General features: G+C 37.5%; 1 protein-coding gene across 3 annotated transcripts in view; it reads right to left on the reverse strand.

The window, feature by feature from the left end:
* Positions 1-18641, reverse strand: part of TENM1 (teneurin transmembrane protein 1) — a 557972-nt gene that overhangs the window by 341927 nt on the left and 197404 nt on the right. For all 3 annotated transcript variants that reach the window (XM_059911842.1, XM_059911841.1, XM_059911840.1), the window contains exon 4: positions 1143-1383. In XM_059911842.1, the coding sequence (XP_059767825.1) occupies positions 1143-1383 (241 nt within the window). The remainder of the gene's footprint in view (positions 1-1142; positions 1384-18641) is intronic.

The raw sequence follows: 18641 nt of genomic DNA on the forward strand, positions 1-18641 counted from the left end.
GGGAAAGATTAGAAATACCAGTTTATGAAACTATTTAATCTAGTTAGTGATGGATGATATAGAGTTTCCTGGATTTGGGCCATAGTGCCATCAGTTTGTTGGTGGCGACATATTTCTGATGCTATGGCTGGCATTTAGGTTAATATGTTGCTAAAGAAAAATAGTCTTATAATGTGAGCTTATTAGTCTTCCCCTTTCCATTCCAATTCTCAGATTTTTGGGATAGAAGTTGATCAGAGTTGACACCAGACATTGCTTATGAAGTGATATATTATACCTACAGTGTTTACACACAGATGTGTTTAGAAAAAGCTTTGGTGGTAGATCTAAAGACGACATATAGAAGACAAGGGAAAGCCCTTCAGTTTAACAAGATAACAGAATACTATGTTTTATTAGTTAATGTTTTTCTACTTTAATAGAAAGTTGTAATTTTTGACTTGAGAGAGTAACTAGAAATGATGAATAATTTCTCAATTAATCGCATCTAGTGCTAAAGTCTATTATGATCAAGGCACCTAGAACTGTGGAGGAGTAGAACTTTAATCACCTGACAAAGATTTGAGGAGGAATCTGGAAACCTACTATATGAAGCAACAGAAAAGCAGAGGCAAACTTTTTGCTCAAAAGATCAAACTTCATCCTAAAGGTAGAATCAAGTTTTTGAAATTACACATGGACTTCCGATGGAGTAAATCCTTTTTAAAAATGTTTGAAGGCAACTTACTTTGTCAAAGAATCTCAAAATAAATAAAATGTAAACTATCGCTGTTCCTGGATTTCTGTTCTGGATTTTCCTGTAATATCGCAGCATCTTAAAACAAGGGACAATTGTCTTTTCCTTCGAGGATACAATGACAGCTTGGGTAATTGCTTGGATTCCTATGTTTTTTGTGGGTGTCCACCACAGGGGTGTTGATGCACCTGTGGTTTCCTCTTTACACGGGCGTCTGCTTTGGTCTGTGGCTGTGCCTGGATCTAGATGGTGTGCCTGTGGAGGGGGGGTCTGCCTTTTTGCCCAGGCATCTGGGTGTGTATCTGTGTATTTGTGGGTCTCTGCAGATGTCTGTGCGTTTCTGCACTCAGTGGAATCATCCTGTGCCAATATTTAAGTTCAGTGGGATGGATAATAGCTCAAGTACCTGGTCTCCAATGGAATGTTGCTATTCAAGACCCAGCTGTTATGCAGATGAACTGAATCCTGTGTACTGGTTGGGGGAGCTGGAGCGGCTGGGCTGGGCTGGCTGCGGGTAGTCATTGATCTCCTCTGGAGAGAGTCAGCCGCAGGGGGTGGCTTCCTGGCGCAGGTGCAGGCGTGCGGAGGCGGCGGCGGCGGCGGGAGGGGTCTGAAGGTGAACTGGTTGTGTGAGCTGCTCTGCATGTCTAAAGAGGAGAGAAGAAGAAAAACACAAAATAGACACAGACTCTCTCACTTGGCAGGCAGGAAAACACAGCACGGCAGACTTATCAGGATTTCAGAATAATATAACCTGTGGGGTGGGGGGAGAGTCTGAAGTTCAGTCTACTTGTAAAAATGTCACTTAACTTACAAAAACACGTGCAGCACGCTTATGAAATGTAAAACATTCACAGTTGCATTTACATGTAAATTCTTCAGGGCTATAGCAGCTCAAAAGTAAATGAGGCCGCCTCACACAATTTGTCATCGTTTCTCCTACTGAACAAATAAATCATCAACAAGACACTGAATTACAGAACAGAAGTGAGCCGATTTCCATCGGTTGCAAAAGTCTCACTTCGGAAAATACCAGTGAAAGGGACAAATTTGTTGCAAGGAAAATCATTCGACACTTCAAAGAAAAGTATAAGGCCACCTTCTGGCTTTCCTCAGGAAAGGATGCCAGCCTGCTTACATGGGAGCAAATCCATACTTCAGAAAAACAGCTCACAAGTGTGTAACTCAACTGTGTGAGACTAATCTCTCTGCCAGCCCCCCAACTCAGAGTGCTACTTGTAAAAGGTAGGCTAGAAGGAGTTTGTTCAGATTGTTACACGTATTTCCACGGCCGTGCAAAGCACAGTCCACACTCCACCCCCCTTTGCCACACCTTTCTAGAAGCTCTACCATATTAGCTGCAGCTTAGGCAGCACATAAACTGTTCTTTCTGCCTGTTTGCAGAGGGGGCAGCCTGGAACAGTGGGCCTCAGACTTCTGTTGTTGCTATTGTTTGGTATTTTTCCTCTGTTTTCCTGGCAGGCACACATATACACAGTAAGTTAGAATTTGGCCCATGAGAAATACCCCAATTAAACCTTTTTGAAAAGAAATCACTATTGTAGTTGATAACCACCTCTCTTTCACAGGAGAAACATAGTAGATGTCAAGTGATTTCTTGTAACACCAGCACATTCAAGATGAACTTTGTAGACAGCATGGCTTTGTCCCACCTCCCAAATGACTGAGAGTTGAAAAGCAGAAAAATGCCAGAGGCTTTCGATGCCCAGCAAAGGGCTCAGCTGGTTTGTGCTGAGACTCACTTTGCAGTGGCTGATCACAGAAAAAAAAAAAAAAAATCACTCTTTTCAACCCTTCCACCTCAAACTTGAATTCTGAAGACACTGACATCATTTTCGTCTTTTAAAACGATACTAGTGCCCCAAGAGCATGACAAATTCTTGGCTGTGTTTTCTAGTACAGGTGGCTCTCCCTTTAAATAAGCTTGCTGTATGAAGAAAGGAACTGTACAAAAGATAAGGAGTGGTGATCATTCATTTTATACAAAGAATTCCTTTAGAAAGTCAGCTACCCTTGTATATTTAAAAGGAACTAAAATGCTTCATGAATTTTCTAAATCGCCCCCATTACTCCAGGCCCAGCCCAAATCCCATATCCACTAAAAATATCATCACAAGTACTTAACATCTCGTTAATTTTTTTAAACCTCTGGGCTCATACTCATAACCATAACCAGAAGCATGCTTTCCATCCTTGGGGCTCAAAGAAGCATTGAATGCTGGAACCCAAAACACCTGGGGAGACTCTAATTTTGTAGATGACAAAACTTATGCCCAGAGAATTGCTTGTCCAGACACTTGGCAAGTTAGTGGCACGGCCAAGATCAGAACTCACACCTCCTGACTCTGGCCAGTACTCCGTTCACTGTCTTGCAGATCTCTGTAATACAAGTTCTCTTTACTTCCTTAAGATACAGAGATACAGATTCCTCCACATTTGCTGGATTCTTCACTTATGACATACCACCTGCACTGCAGTTATTTGCTTCTATGTCTGCTCCCCTCTTAGACCGTTACAAAGGAATGCATAGTGGTGTAATGGTGTGCAGCACAGCATAGTGGAAAGGGCACAGAACTTGCGGGTACGAAAAACCTGGGTTTGAGTTCTGCCTCTACCATTTGGAAGTTTTACCCCCTCATATGTAAAATGGAGATAATAAGCCTTTTTCCTAATAATTAACTTTAATTCATGTAAAATGTGCTCAGACGTAGTATGTCAGTGACTGTCTTTTGAAGGTAGCAGGAGTATAAAACTTTAAGACTGGAGAAATCCTTGGTGGTCCAGTGGTTAGGATTCCGCCCTTTCACTGCTAGGAGGCTGGGTTCAATCCCTGGTCAGGGAACTAAGATCCCGCAAGCAGCGCAGCACGGTCGAGAAAAAAAAAAAAGAGAGAGACTGGAATTGACCATAGGAATCACCTAGTTCAGCCCTCCCTCATTCCCTCTCCATTTTACAGCTGAGGAACCCAAGGCTCAGAGAGGTGAAGTGATTTGTTCAAAGTCATTCACCTTGTATGAATTTGCCTGCCTGTCTGATGATTCCCAGCCCAGAACTCTTTGCATTATACTACTCTAGAAAATAAATGACTCACTTCTCTGACTTCAACACTTACTATTTTTATCATAAAATTGGCTTCTGAGTTTGCAATTTTACAACATTCCCTTGCTATTCCATGTTTTTGCCCTATCTCCCCAAAGGGACAACATGTTTTCTTAGAGCAAGTCACCTTCTACCTTTCTTGAATGCCACGTAACATTGAGCACAGTGCTGGGTACAGAGTGAGATCCCTAAAAGTTTTTATTGATAGAAAAGTGTTTCACTGGTCTGTGGGACCTAGAGAACCACCCTTAAGGTTCCCTTGGCTCTTTCATTCTGATATAGCCACTGGATTTCTAGACAGCTCATAGAGCACCAGGTTTCCCCCTTGGAGGTCTCAGTGGCATCTCTCCCAGAGCCATGGGGAAGGACAATGATACCCTGAAGAGGGTGCTGAAAATCATGCCCTCCAAGATGTGAAAAGAGCAGCAGTGACACACTCTACAGATTTGTCACCTAAATACATGAACTTAATGATGCAAGGAAGGGAAGCAAAAGGTGGGAACCCAGAGTTAGAAAGAAAAGGAATCAATTTTAGGTCTTGTGTTCAGAACACCTTCCAAGCAACACGTGTGACATCTACTAGCCTAATGAGTAGGTGTTTCTGTCAGTACAGTTGTTCGAAAGAAAGAAAGTTCCTGTTCAGTACAACTGTTCAAAAGAAAGGATCACTCATTATCATTTGGATTTAGTGCTTGTTGGATCTCCTCAAAATCTTTGCAACTCCTTTCTAATTATGAAAAATGATAAAAATTCTACTTCATTGAAAAGTACAATCATTCTATTATTATAACATATTATATCATTTCTTCCATAGGTAGTACTGCTTTGTATAGTCATTATGATTATATACATCGATTATATGTATTGAAAACATATATTTTGATTATATATATGTATATTTTTATTTATATCTATTTTATTGTCTATTTTTGTTTCCACATTTTAAATATGCAGAGGTTTCCCTACTTGTTAATACTGTCTTTAAAATTCAGAATATTGGACTGAGTGGAATATATCCAGATCTTAAGCCTTTATGAAATGCAAATCATCTCGGCTTCATTCTTTTTTTCACCTCAGGAAAAAGATGGGGAATGCACTGGTTCCCTCCCAAATGAAGTAATTTAATCCTTGGGCTCCATGAAATGGGATTTCTCAACATTAAATACTAATAAAAAATACATTAGGGTTCAGTGTCAGGAGCTCTAGAACACCAGTTCCAAGGGGTTAAGAGTCACATGCACTCACTTCCAAATGTATCTGGCAACCATACGCTTCTGTGCCCAAGAGAGAGATGCAAGGGAGAAGGGGGGAGTAGTGATTATGCAAATATGGGTATCCAGACATACTTATAAAGCTCTCTGAAAGTAAATTAAATTTTCAGATGGAAAGGTCTAATTCATATAATATACTTGGATGGGAGCCAGTTTCAGGTTTAAGGTCCTAAAATAACTTGGAAAGAAAATCTCTCGGGGGGTGGCGGGGTAGGAGTCCTCCAAACTCTATATCCAAGGCATTTTAGGTGTGGCAGAGCTGTTAAGTGAAGTATAAGCCTTCAGAAAAAACATTATCCTTGTTGTCAAAAGGTAAGTGGGAGAAGAAAGTTGTCATGCATAGATATTTTTTTTTCTTCTCTTTTTCTGCAAATAAACCTTCTTCTGGATCATGTGTTAGAGAAACTTTTCACCAGAAGTTAGAATATATCTGCCCAGAAACACTGTGTGGGAACTTCTCAAGGTATCCGTCAGGGTGTTTTACCCCTTTCATTTCATTAACACATACGGTCAATTCAGCTATAAGGTGATGTTTGCATTTTGAAAATTCATTGCATATCACAAAATCATGCATGGCTTATGGGAAAAATGGGTTTGGGCACAATACCTGAATGTGCTTGTGAAAGTGGGTGTCAGAAGGGTTGCAACTTGTGAGTTATTGTGAAGTGGTGGAAGGAGGGTTATCTGAATCAGACAGAAAGTTCTAACACCAGATGTGGATGGGCAAGGCTTCTAATACATGTGGTGAACGAAGATAGCTGGTGGATGTTTCAGATGTAAGCATGTGTGCATTTTGTGTATTCCTCCATGGCTCTATCTGCTGTATGCAGTTTCCTGCACTCACCTAGTATTTTTAACAGATGGAAGCGCACATATGCAAACATGCAATTTCTCTTACGTTCAAATTGTTCTCAAATATACCAATAGCATGGGAACAAATTAATGTTTTGAAAACATGCACTGTAGCAGAACTGACTGTACTGGCAAAGTAACTTTCAGTAGGTGTTTAAAAAAATATTGTCATTAATATGGTAAAGTCAAATAGATAATTTTTCTTGAACAATTTGACCAAAGTAGACACTTTGGTCTAGTAGTAGTAGTAGTAGGCCTAGTTTTTCAAACTCCATGTACTTAATTAATTCATTGATCATTCTTTTCTATAGTGACACTATGACAATACCGCCCAAAATATGTTTTTTCCCAAAGTCACTATACAGGTATACATTGCAAAAGGGGGCGCATATATTCCTATAGCTCTAGGAAAAGGTCACAGAAGGTCAGAGAACATGTCTGTACTTCCTCACTTTAGTCTTTGTTTCATTACCTCATTGGCCAAAGCAGGGAGAGCTCCACAATGCTTTGACTGCAATCCTGGAATTGAAAAAATGTCTGAAAATGGAGGGTTTTTTTCTAACTCATTGGTGGGAAAACCTAACCAGAACTGATATGAGGATATTTACAGTCTTTATGTATTTCATTTAGTGAATTCTCCTACCTTTAGCTACAAAAATACTGATGCATTTTATTAAGAGGTGCTGGCCCATATCCCAATCCAGGGGGTGCACAACAGACAGTATATATTTATGCCATTGCCTTTATAAAGTCTGAAAAATTCTAAATTCTTTAACAAGTGGACCCCAAAGATTTTGTATAAAGGGTTATGGGGCTGTATTAGTATTTAACCACCTCTCTGAACTCTTATAAGGCAAAATTAATTAATACTTCTGAAGACCTTAGTAATCTACATGAGCAAAGAACATCAGGGCACCAAGGGTTATGGCCATAACTACTTATGTCAAGTCTCTTGAGGCCAATTGTAAGCCTTTGGTTCCTTGGGTTGGTTTTCTGAGCTGTTCTCCCTCCCAGGAAGGAGAGGGGATAAAAAAAAACAGGTTTAAAAGAAAGAAGAGAGGTTTATTAGTAATATTAACTATTCCTACTAATTCTAAATGTATCAATATATTACTACTTTATAGTACTTGTCACAAGGAGCTTTCACAACCAGTGAGGACATAGTTTATACATTTGCATGTTATGGCTAATATCCATTAACTTGATAGTGTTCAGTGATCGTCAAATTAGTCTTAAGTGTATCTGGCTGTTGACATTTCTGTTCTTAACCTTATAATTATTATTAGAGGCTCAAAGAATATGAAGGTAAGAAAATTGGTTTTCCAAAGAAAATTGAACAAGTATACCTTATTACTCTTCTGGCTCAAATAATACTGCCTTAATATTAATATACTAACAACCTTTAATAAAAGCAGATTCATTAGTTAAATAAACCATTAGATTGAGAACAGAAATAAAGTCTATTACATAGCTAATGCTTAATAGGTATTTGTGTGTATGTATTGGCATGTGAATGAGTGAGACATAGACAACAACAGAAAGAGGCAGAAGGAAAGAGAAACAGAGAGGAGAATTCGCAATGAAAGCAGATGACTGCAGGAGAAGAGTCACAGAAGCCCTGGGGGAAAGCCAACAATAATAAATTATAATGTCATCCAGTTTACATGGTTTCAATCGGGTTCTGGATTACTGCCCTCTGCCTGCTCCCGAGCCCTGCAGTGTTTTGTACTATCTTTGAGATAGTGAAGTCCATCCCTTTGAGGACTTTGAATGGTCCTCTCACTAAGCCAGCAAGTAAGAGAGTATGCTCTATTAATTTTTGTCAGTTAAGTTGATCTTCGTTACAACCACTAGAAATAAAGGTCAACAGTGAAGCACCTACTATCCTTTGACATGTTTGTGCTGAAACACATATTTGCACTTCAGTCTCTCCATAAGCTGATGCTTATCTTCAAAGGATGTGCTAGTCTACCTCCAGAAAATCTAAACTTTCTATTTTCTAGGTCTCATTAATTTCTTTTGCTGTTTTCCAGTGTGTTGTACAAGCATAACAAAGAGTTAAATATCCACAAGGCAGCCCTCCCACAATCCATTTCTCCTTGTCTCTGTTTTTGGGGGAACCCAACTGTGCTGCACGCTGTATCGGCTTTACATAGTGCAATTAGCCAATCTCAGGCATAATAGTCAATATTCCTGCCAATAAATGCCTGGTCTGTTAACTCAGTCAACTCTCTGACATAGATTAAGACAAACAAACTAGGACTTTACAACCAAAAAAAAAAAAAAAAAAAGGAGAGGACTGTGGCTAAATGCTATTTTGCTTAAATTACTAATGTAAATGTTTAAACTATCTAATTTTCTTGGTTGTGAAAATACAAGAAGGATACATCTTTGCTTATGTTTTCAGAGTAATTTGGCAATGTTAAAGAAAAATGAAGCCAATACATTTATTACCTATTTATTTTTCTATGCAGAATGGTAAAGAGCTCTACTTCATGGCACAATTTGAAATTTTAAATGTCAAATTCTAAATATTAATATATGATATTAACAATTAAAATTAGTGGTTGGCCAAAGCCTTTTTCACTATGGTCTTGAAGGAAACTCTGTTATCCATTATGTATGAAACATGAAATAGCTAATTGCCCTGTTTTATCTTATGCTGACAATGATGCTGTGGCTTCCATTATTAGTCAGTGAAGTATATCAAAAAAAAAATATAAAAAAGTAATGATCCTTAAAAGTTCATATTTAGTTTATACTCAAACTAAAGTCGTATGTAGGTATTTCAATTATTTTCAGTCCCCAAGTTCATTATTTATTTGCAAGTAGGTAATGGAGGGTTATGAATTAATTGACAGTGAATCATTTAATAAATTAGCTAATAACAGATATTATGGAATTTTACAAAGTTTTCATTTTCAGAGCTTCATTTTTCATTAGACTATTAAAAATGTTCACCCTATATTTGTTCAAAAAGCAATGGATGAAAATCATTCTAATGTTATTTATGAAAATGGAATTCTGAATGTTTGAAGCACAAATTAAGAAAACATTGTGACTGTGTCTAAAGCTCTAAGAAAAATATTTTTCAAACTACCATATGTTAAATAATGAGGACAAACTATATTGAGTAATAAAAAACAAAAAGCAAAAGACAAAAAATTCCTAGAGGATAAAAAGAAAGCATGGAGAACTAGGAAAGGCTGGGGAAAGTTTTAGCCCCTCCACCCCAAGCTTTTCTTTTCAAAAAAAGACTGAAGAAAAAGTCCTTCTTATTAACCATTAATAATGTTACATTAAACACCATCTAACAATCATTGCCTGGCTATTTGATGAGAAAGTTCCCCCATACCCTGTAGGTCCTCCCCCCATGAACAACAGCGACCCACGGATGCCCAGTGGAGTGGTGGAGAGGGGTTCCAACATCTATACTTGGAGACTGAAAACATACGTAGTCTCCACCAGGGACAATGGGAAGAGACAGCACTGTTGTGGCAGTATTTACAAGACCCAGATGATTCTCAAATTTCACCCATGTTTTGGTCTATTGCTCTAACTCAGCAGTTCTCTGCTACAGGATCTAAATAAACCAATGTTTTGCAATCACCTGTTACTACAATAGAGGACTAAAGTTCACAGACAATTTATTTTAAAAATGGTAGATGAAAGTGAATTCAAGGTGATACCTCTAATACACTCTGAGTTACATTTGGATGTGCTTTCCTGGATGGGAGCAAAAGTGGTGGGGCTAGAGTTAGTGCTAGTAATTGGGTACAACTCTGATCCCATAAACCATTTCCATATCACATGCTTGTAAAATGAGTCTATGCATATCATAGGGATGATGAAAGTTTGGTTATTCTCACCCCCAAAAAAGAAAATGGGGAGGGGGGAATTGGGAAAAAAATCTTGGCATTCTCACAGGAGTGTTTTATACATGTACATGTTATTCAAATATATTGGAGACAAAAAAAGGAGAATTGTGATATAAAACACTACTGGCTTCCATCAACCTTTCTGCAGGATATCTTTTGGATTACTGAGGGAATCTCCCAAAAGTTATGGCTGAGAAGCGATAGTTCTGCAGGAAGGAGAGAGTATGCTTTATTTCTGTCTTGCATTCAAGCGTTGCATCTACTTGTCATATATCAAGACCCAGGTCTGAATCATCTTTATAGCTCCCACACACTTAGCTCATAATTTGATTCAATACAGCTTTAAAATTTTGTTTGCAAATTTAATTAATCTGAATGAATTCAAAATTTTAAAGTTTGAATTCAATTAAATTTATTTTTAAAAAACCAATTATAGCCACTATGGTGGGAGAGTATTTGATGATGACAAATACCTTATTTGACTGAATTTTTCGCATTCCTACCAGCTGTTTTGGCATTGTGTGGGCACAGCCTGTATCTCAAGTTTTCTGCCTAAAGTGTTCTGAAATGTTCATTGATTAATTCACTCATTATTACAAATTTTCATTTTCTTGTTTTTCAACATGTTATTTTAGTGAGATGTTAAATAGAGTTAATTTTTGGAGAGGTGCCGACATTAAGACCTATTACTAAGCCTGCCTTATAAACTTTGTTTATGCTAAGCTATGTATATTTAACTCATTTTATTTTTCCTTCAAATTCTGATTCATTCCCTCAATTACATTACTGCTTATCTCCCTGGACTCCCTCCAATTTAACTAGGTCTTTATGGTTCCCCAAACAAAATGCAACATTCTGGATGAACATCGCCCAGAATACAAAAAAGTTATCTGAAAAATTCTTTTGTAATGATGTCTTTTCACATGTATCCTCAAATTATGTATAGATTGCACTTGAGACTTCATTAACTGGAAGATGGCTAATAAAGTCATGAGAAAGCGGCTCAATTAGGAAATATACTGATATATTGGTATAGATGTGTCTGCTAGTGGATCAAGTGAAAGGTCCATCAAAAATAAGCAAATTAGTGAAATCTATTAATATAACGTTAGACTTGAATGAACAACTGGTGAATTCAGACAAGTTCCTCCCAACTCTCACCCACTGAGATTTAATGTATAGATGCCTTAGGAAAACTAAAAAATTAACTTGTCTCAAGAGGAAGAGTGTCAGCCTGCACAAACAGAAGGAAAAATGAGAACATATGTTGAGGAAACTATGAATATCTGAGACTGCAGTAACAAATAAATATAAATGGTAATCCTAGAAATTAAGAAAATATTTCATAGGTAGTGATTGATCAGTGTTTCCTTTAAGAAAGTATCTTAAGCAACTTAATTCTTAGTTAAGGTCATTTAAATAACCTTTTTCAAACGGTACTCAGGGGAAACATTTTATGTATGATAGATGAGATGCTGAGAGGGACAGAGGATTTAAACACACATTGCTTATTTGAAGCAGTTCTCAAAGAGACCTCTTGTAGTGCCTGAAATCAGTGAATGAGTGCACAGAAGCTCCTTCCTGTGTATTAATAAGGGGGGTCTGCACCAGGCCAAACTGCAGTGTGATCTGGGTTCATGGTGGGGTGTGATGACAACCTGGACTTGACTCAAGTTTGCTTTGTCAACTGCAAATAAGCACTGCAAAAGATATTAAATAAAATTTGAACACAGGCATGTGTACATGGCTCCATTTGCCTCCCTTGTACTTCATGAAAGCAAGCCTTGATGTGGTGGTTGGTAGCCTACACAGAGTGAAATGTCTAACGGGGGAAAGAACATAGTATTACAGGATTGTTGCCTTTTGTACTCCCAGATTCATTAGCATTTGGAAACAGCTTATGTAAAGCATAATTCTGTGACTCAGACAGTCATATCATGCAGGGTAAATGTCCAACCAGCTCCCTGATCTTCAAATTCTTGCTATGGCCACACTAGGGAAATGTCCCCTTATCTCTCTGCACAATACAAGTTCTAGGTGTTTCCCATTTATTCCCACTTAGGGGATTTACAAGGGCAAATCGGGTCACAGTATACCACAGGGCCTTCTAGTAGTAATCATAAAAAGTCAGTTGCAGGTCAAGGCATAGAAATAAAAGGTCAAGAGTGAACCACTATTGAAATATACTTTTGGGGGGGGACTTCCTTGGTGGCACAATGGTTAAGAATCCGCCTGCCAATGCAGGGGACACGGGTTCAAGCCCTAGTTCAGGAAGACCTCACATGCCCTGGAGCAACTAAGCCCATGCGCCACAACTACTAAGCCTGCGCTCTAGAGCCCGCGAGCCACAGCTACTGAGCCCGCTGCCTAGAGCCCGTGCTCCGCAACAAGAGAAGCCACCACAATGAGAAGCCCGCTCACCGCAATGAAAAGTAGCCCCTGCTCACCGCAACTAGAGAAAGCCCGTGTGCAGCAACGAAGACCCAACGCAGCCAAAAATAAATTAAAAAAATAAATAAATTTAAAAAAAGAAATACACTTTTTTTAAAAGTAGGGCTCATCTTACTAATATGTTATTACTGCTTATAATGTTCAAAAGAAATGACAGAGGAGCCAAATCAAAGAGGGAATTAAACCTAATTAGTTATGAAACACCTTTCATTCAGTAGCAGAAGACAAAGGAGAGGGTGTCTTGTTTTCATTTGTTTATTTTCAATAAGGTGAAACAAGTATAGAGTACTTTCTCTACTACTCATCTACTTATTTAGAGAACTAAATCTGCACATAACTTGTTTAATTTTGTAAGTACATCCTGACATTTCCAAATGACACAGACATTAAGATGAGATCAATCTGAGTTTAAATCATAGCTCTGCCATTTACTATAAGTTTGATGTTGAGCAACCAAACCTTTTTGAGACTCTATTTCCTTATCTGTAAAATAGGGATAGGACTAAACATCTCTTAATGTTTTTGTGAAAATTAAACGAGGTCATCTGTATAAAACACTTAGTAGAGTACCTGGCACATAGTAACCACTAAATAATATTATTAAATGAATGATCAGTTATTGAATCCAACAAAATCTATAAAATTCAGGCACTAGCTAGTAAGTAACCTAAGAAAAAAATCTATCTGATTCTAAGCTTTTTGATTATTTAAAACTTCTCCATTATAGTTAAAAAATATTTTACAATTTTCACACGTTTCTTATTTTCTTCCCAACAGTTCTAAGAAGCTATCATTGAAATCACGAGTCAATATAAGAACAGTTGAATCCTATCCTTTCTTCTTCCTCCAAACCACACCAAACACTCTCTATTGATTAGCTTTATTATGCTCTCAGTCCCTTTTACTTCAGATAACAGACTCTATTTCTAAATGATAACACCTCGGGATTTTAACATTAGAGCGAAGGATGTGAAGAAAAACCATTTTCATGAATACAACATTAGTGCTTTGTATTTAGGAAGCAGCTTTCATCTGCATCTCTCAAAGACCTTCACGAATATTATCTGATGCTTTATTCACTGGGCCAAGCTGCAAACAAAACTGCCTTTCAATAAAGTCCGTCAAAGTACATAAAACCCCACGAGGGAAGGAACTGTAGATAGCTGGTTAAAGTGTCAAGAATATTCAGAGACATTTACAAATAGTATACACGAAAATATCAGCAAACAAACTATGACTACTACTTAGAAGTATGGGGTCCCATAGGTATAGCTTTCACTGTAAATACATACACAGGAACTTTGTTGTATTGGCACTGAGACCAACATCCGCATTATATGCTAATGATATTTGATCAATTTTGTAACCTAATTTGGGGAAGATGACTTGCCATATATATATATATATATATATATATATATATATATATGAACATTGCATATTAATGATAGTCCCTAGTACATATAAAAAGCATGGGCATCAGACCAGAATTGTATGCCAAGTACTTAGCACAGTGCCTGGTCCTCAGTTAATGTTAGTTACCAAAATAATTATTATTGTAACTATTATCATTATGAATTTAGATTAGGAAAACCGTTTTCTTTAAAAGGATTCAGTGAAAGCTTACCTGTATTCACATAGTTGATGCTGCTGCTAAAATATGTACCTGTGGGCTTCCCTGGTGGCGCAGTGGTTGAGAATCTGCCTGCCAATGCAGGGCACATGGGTTCAAGCCCTGGTCTGGGAAGATCCCACATTCCGCGGAGCAACTGGGCCCGTGAGCCACAACTACTGAGCCTGCGCGTCTGGAGCCTGCGCTCCACAACAAGAGAGGCCGCGATAGTGAGAGGCCCGCGCACCGTGATGAAGAGTGGCCCCCGCTCGCCGCAACTAGAGAAAGCCCTCGCACAGAAACGAAGACCCAACACAGCCAAAAATAAATAAATAAGTAATAAATAAATAAATAAATTTATTTAAAAAATTAAAAAAAATAAAATATGTACCTGTGAACTAAGAAGGAAAGAAAAACTCACCCCCTTTCTCGCTAGGAAGAGCAGCTCAAGGTGGAGAGAGGCATGGCTACTTGCACGGTGAGACCTCTTCCAGCCTTCCGACTGGAATCATTTACACAGTGTCTGTTTGTCACAGAGACTATGGTTGTGGATATGTCATTAAAACACATGGGTAATTCTGGGGGGTAGCGGAGGGGAGACTATATCAAGTGAGAGCCTTTTTATAATCCAAATGAAATAACTGACAAAGAGTTTTAATCAATTGTATTGGTGCCATGAAAACACAACATTAGTCTACACACATTCACTGTGGAGATACCATCAGCTTCATTTACTGCTTCTTAGGGTTATTATTTTTGGTCCTCTATACTCTATTATTGTACCTTCTTGTTCACATAACTAATATGTTGTGAAATTGGACTATTTGAAAAAAATGTTAAGAATGTGGGATTATGAAAGTCTTCTGAGGCGATGAATAATTTCCACTTCTTTGAAGAAAATGCATTGTTTTAAAGTCATATATTGTTCCGCCTTGAGAGATGACGAATATGAGGCTTAATGAAGTAAAGAACCTGGTCCAAGGCCTTGATACCATAGTATTGAACTAACTCCATTAGCTGCCACTCAGCCATCTCTCCTGGGATTCCAAGCAAATCACACCAACGGTGCTTCTATCACACTTGCCATTCATATTTATTGCAACCAATGAAGATAAAGTGCTGTGACTGAATTAGCTATGTAACAACTCACAATGAAATCTAGGTAGTGGGTTACTCTATTTGTAAACCCAGTTCAGTATGCTCGTTCACACATCATTAAGTGCTTCTTTTTAATTCTCAGTAGCAAATATCCTCATTTCAGAAGTGTCTATATAATTTATGTGATCCTTATTAACAGTCTTTAACTTAGCTGGTATATCATTTTATCCGAAGTTGATCCTGAAAATATCAGAAGAGATTGCTTAATGGGCTTGCTTTAAAAAGACAACTGAGCAATTTATTTATGTTATTTTTCTTTCTGCACGTTAAAACCTAATCATATTTATTAATGAAATACTATGGCTCTAAAATAAATTCTTGTACAACTGGCACTCATGATGACCATCTCTCTACTTATGGAGAGTACAAAATAACACATGTTATTAAAATAAAATGGATTTCCTTCAACTACGAATCACATGTAGGGATTTTCCTTTACTAAATATGTGTTAGAGTTACAACAATGGATAATCATGAGGATGGCTTAAGTTAGGGTAGTTCAAGTAGCAACCCTAGAAGTAGTACCACTACATGTCACTCAGTAAAATAGCTCTAACGGTTGGCTATATTATACAAATCCATAGTGTAATGCTTCATGGATATGTCAAAATCTAAACGCTAAAAATGCTAGGGATATTAGAGGTGGCTTTTATTTTTAAAAAGGAATTAAACGTTATTTTATATTTTATGGATTTTAGTAACTTGTTATGCATCAATTACTGTATTCTTTATAACACAACCATTCTAATGTAATTTGTATTGCGCTTCCATTTGAAAGAACTGAAAATGTAAAAAAAAAAGAAACCAAAACACAACATTCTCTAACACCATATACAAAAATAAACTCAAAATGGATTAAAGGCCTAAATGTAAGACCAGAAACCATAAAACTCCTAGAGGAAAACATAGGCAGAACACTCTTTGACATAAATCGCAGCAATATTTTTTTGGATCTGTCTCCTAAAGCAAAGGAAATAAAAGCAAAATAAACAAGTGGGACCTAATTAAACTTAAAAGCTTTTGCACAGCGAAGGAAACCATCAGCAAAACGACCTACTGATTCAGACAACCTACTGAATGTGATAAAATATGTGCAAATGATATGATTGATAAGGGGTTAATATCCCACATGTATAAACAGCTCATACAACTCAACATCAAAAAAACAAACAACCTGATTTAAAAATGGGCAGAAGAACTAAATAGACATTTTTCCAACGAGGAAATGCAGATGGCCAACAGGCACATGAAAAATGCTCAACATTGCTAGTCATCAGGGAAATGCAAATCAAAACCACAATGAGGGGACTTCCCTGGTAGTCCAGTGGTTAAGAATCCGCCTTCCACTGCAGGGGACATGGGTTCGATCCCTGGTCGGGGAACTAAGATCCCACATGCCACGAGGCAACTAAACCCACGTGCGGCAACTAAACCTGCGTGCAGCAACTACAGAGCCCATGCGCCACAAAGAAGAGCCCGTGGGCTGCAATGAAAGATTCCGCATGCCGCAACTAAGACCTGACGTGGCCAAAGATAAAATAAATAAATAAATATTTTTTTAAAAACCCACAATGAGATATCACCTCACACCTGTCAGAATGACTATCATCAAAAATAACACAAATAGCCAACATTGGTGAGGATGTAGAGAAAAGGGAACCCTTGTACACTGTTGGTGGGAATGTAAATTCGTGCAGCCACTGTGGAAAACAGTATGGAGGTTTCTCAAAAAACTAAACATAGAACTACCATATGACCCAGCAATTTCACTCCTGGGTATATACTGGAAGAAAACAAAAACACTAATTCAAAAAGATACATGCACCCCAATGTTCATAGCAGTATTATTTACAATTGCCAAGCTATGGAAGCAACCTAAGTGTCCATCAGCAGATGAATGGATAAAGTAGATGTGGTATATATACACAATGGAATACTATCCAGCCATAAAAAAGGAAATTTTGTCATTTGCAGCAACATGGATGGACTTGGAGGGTATTATGCTAAGTGCAATAAGTCACACAGAGAAAGACAAATACTGTATGATATCACTTATATGTGGAATCTCAAAATTACAACAAGCTAGTGAATAAAACAAAAAAGAAACAGACTCACAGATACAGAGAAAAAACTAGTGGTTACCAGTGGGGAGAGGGAAGGGGGGAGGGGCAATATAGGGTTAGAGGAGTAAGAGGTAAAAACTATTAGGTATAAAATAAGCTACAAGGATATATTGTACAACATGGGGAACATAGCCAATTTTTTATAATAACTATGATTGGAGTATAAAAAGTTTACAAATTGTGAATCCCTACATTGTATACCTGTAACATATAATATTGTATAGCAACTATACTTCAATTAAAAAAAAGCAAAAAACAAAACCTAAAACAAACCCCTAATGCCCTAAACATTACAACAAGTTTGTTTATCCAGGAATCCAATGAGCAGAAGTATCAGAACAACATATTTTTTCTAAAAATTACTTTTTAAATGATTGTTCATTCTGTGAAGCAAAGGAAACAACCCGCAGAATGAAAAGGCAATCTATGAAATCAGAGAAAATATTTTCAAACCATATATCAGATCAGGGGTTAATATACAGAATATGCAAAGAACTCCTATAATTCAACAACAACAAAAAATCTTATTTTAAAATAGGCAAAGGAATTGCAAAGACTTTTATCCAAAGAATATATACAAATCTCCAACAAGGCTACAAAAAGATGTTCACCATCACTAATCATCATGAAAATGCAAACCAAAACCACAATGAGATATCGCCTCATACCCATTAGGATGGCCACTATCAAAAAATAGAAAATAATGAGTGTTGGTGAGGACATGGAGAAATTAGAACTTTGTGAACTGTTGATGGGAAGAATGTAAAATGTTGCAGTGCTATGGAAAACAGTATGGAAGTTCTTCAAAAAATTAAAAATAGAATTATCATATGATCTGGCAATCCCACTTCTGGGTGTACATCCAAAATAATTGAAAACAGGATCTCAGAGAGAGATTTGCACACCCGTGTTTATTGAAGCATTAGTCACAACAGCCAAAATGTGGTAGCAATGTCAATGTCCACTGGTGGATGAACTGAAAAGGAAAATGTGGTATATGCATACTATGGAATACTATTCAGCCTCAATAAAGAAGAAAATCCTGTTGTATGCTACAATATGAATGAACCTTGAGGATATTATACATGAAATAAGCCTGTCACAAAAAATACTGCATGATTCTACTTATATGCAATATCTAAAGTAGTAGTCAAACTATTAGAAAATGAATGGTGGCTTCCAAGGGTGGAGGGGAACTGGGGAGCTGTTCAATGGGTATAGAGTTTCAATTCTGCAAGATGAAAAAGAGACCCACTGCAAAACGATGTGCATATAGTTAACAAAACACCACTGTACACTTAAAAATGGTTAGGATGGTAAATTTTGTATGTTCTTTTACCTCAATAAAAATGTCATGCCATTCCCCCATTAACTGGATCTTTATTTTACCTTAGTCATATAGTCATAGTGTGATAATGTGGGTTAGTGATATCACAGTGG

Source organism: Balaenoptera ricei, chromosome X (genome assembly GCF_028023285.1).
Source record: "Balaenoptera ricei isolate mBalRic1 chromosome X, mBalRic1.hap2, whole genome shotgun sequence".
NCBI lineage: Eukaryota > Metazoa > Chordata > Mammalia > Artiodactyla > Balaenopteridae > Balaenoptera > Balaenoptera ricei.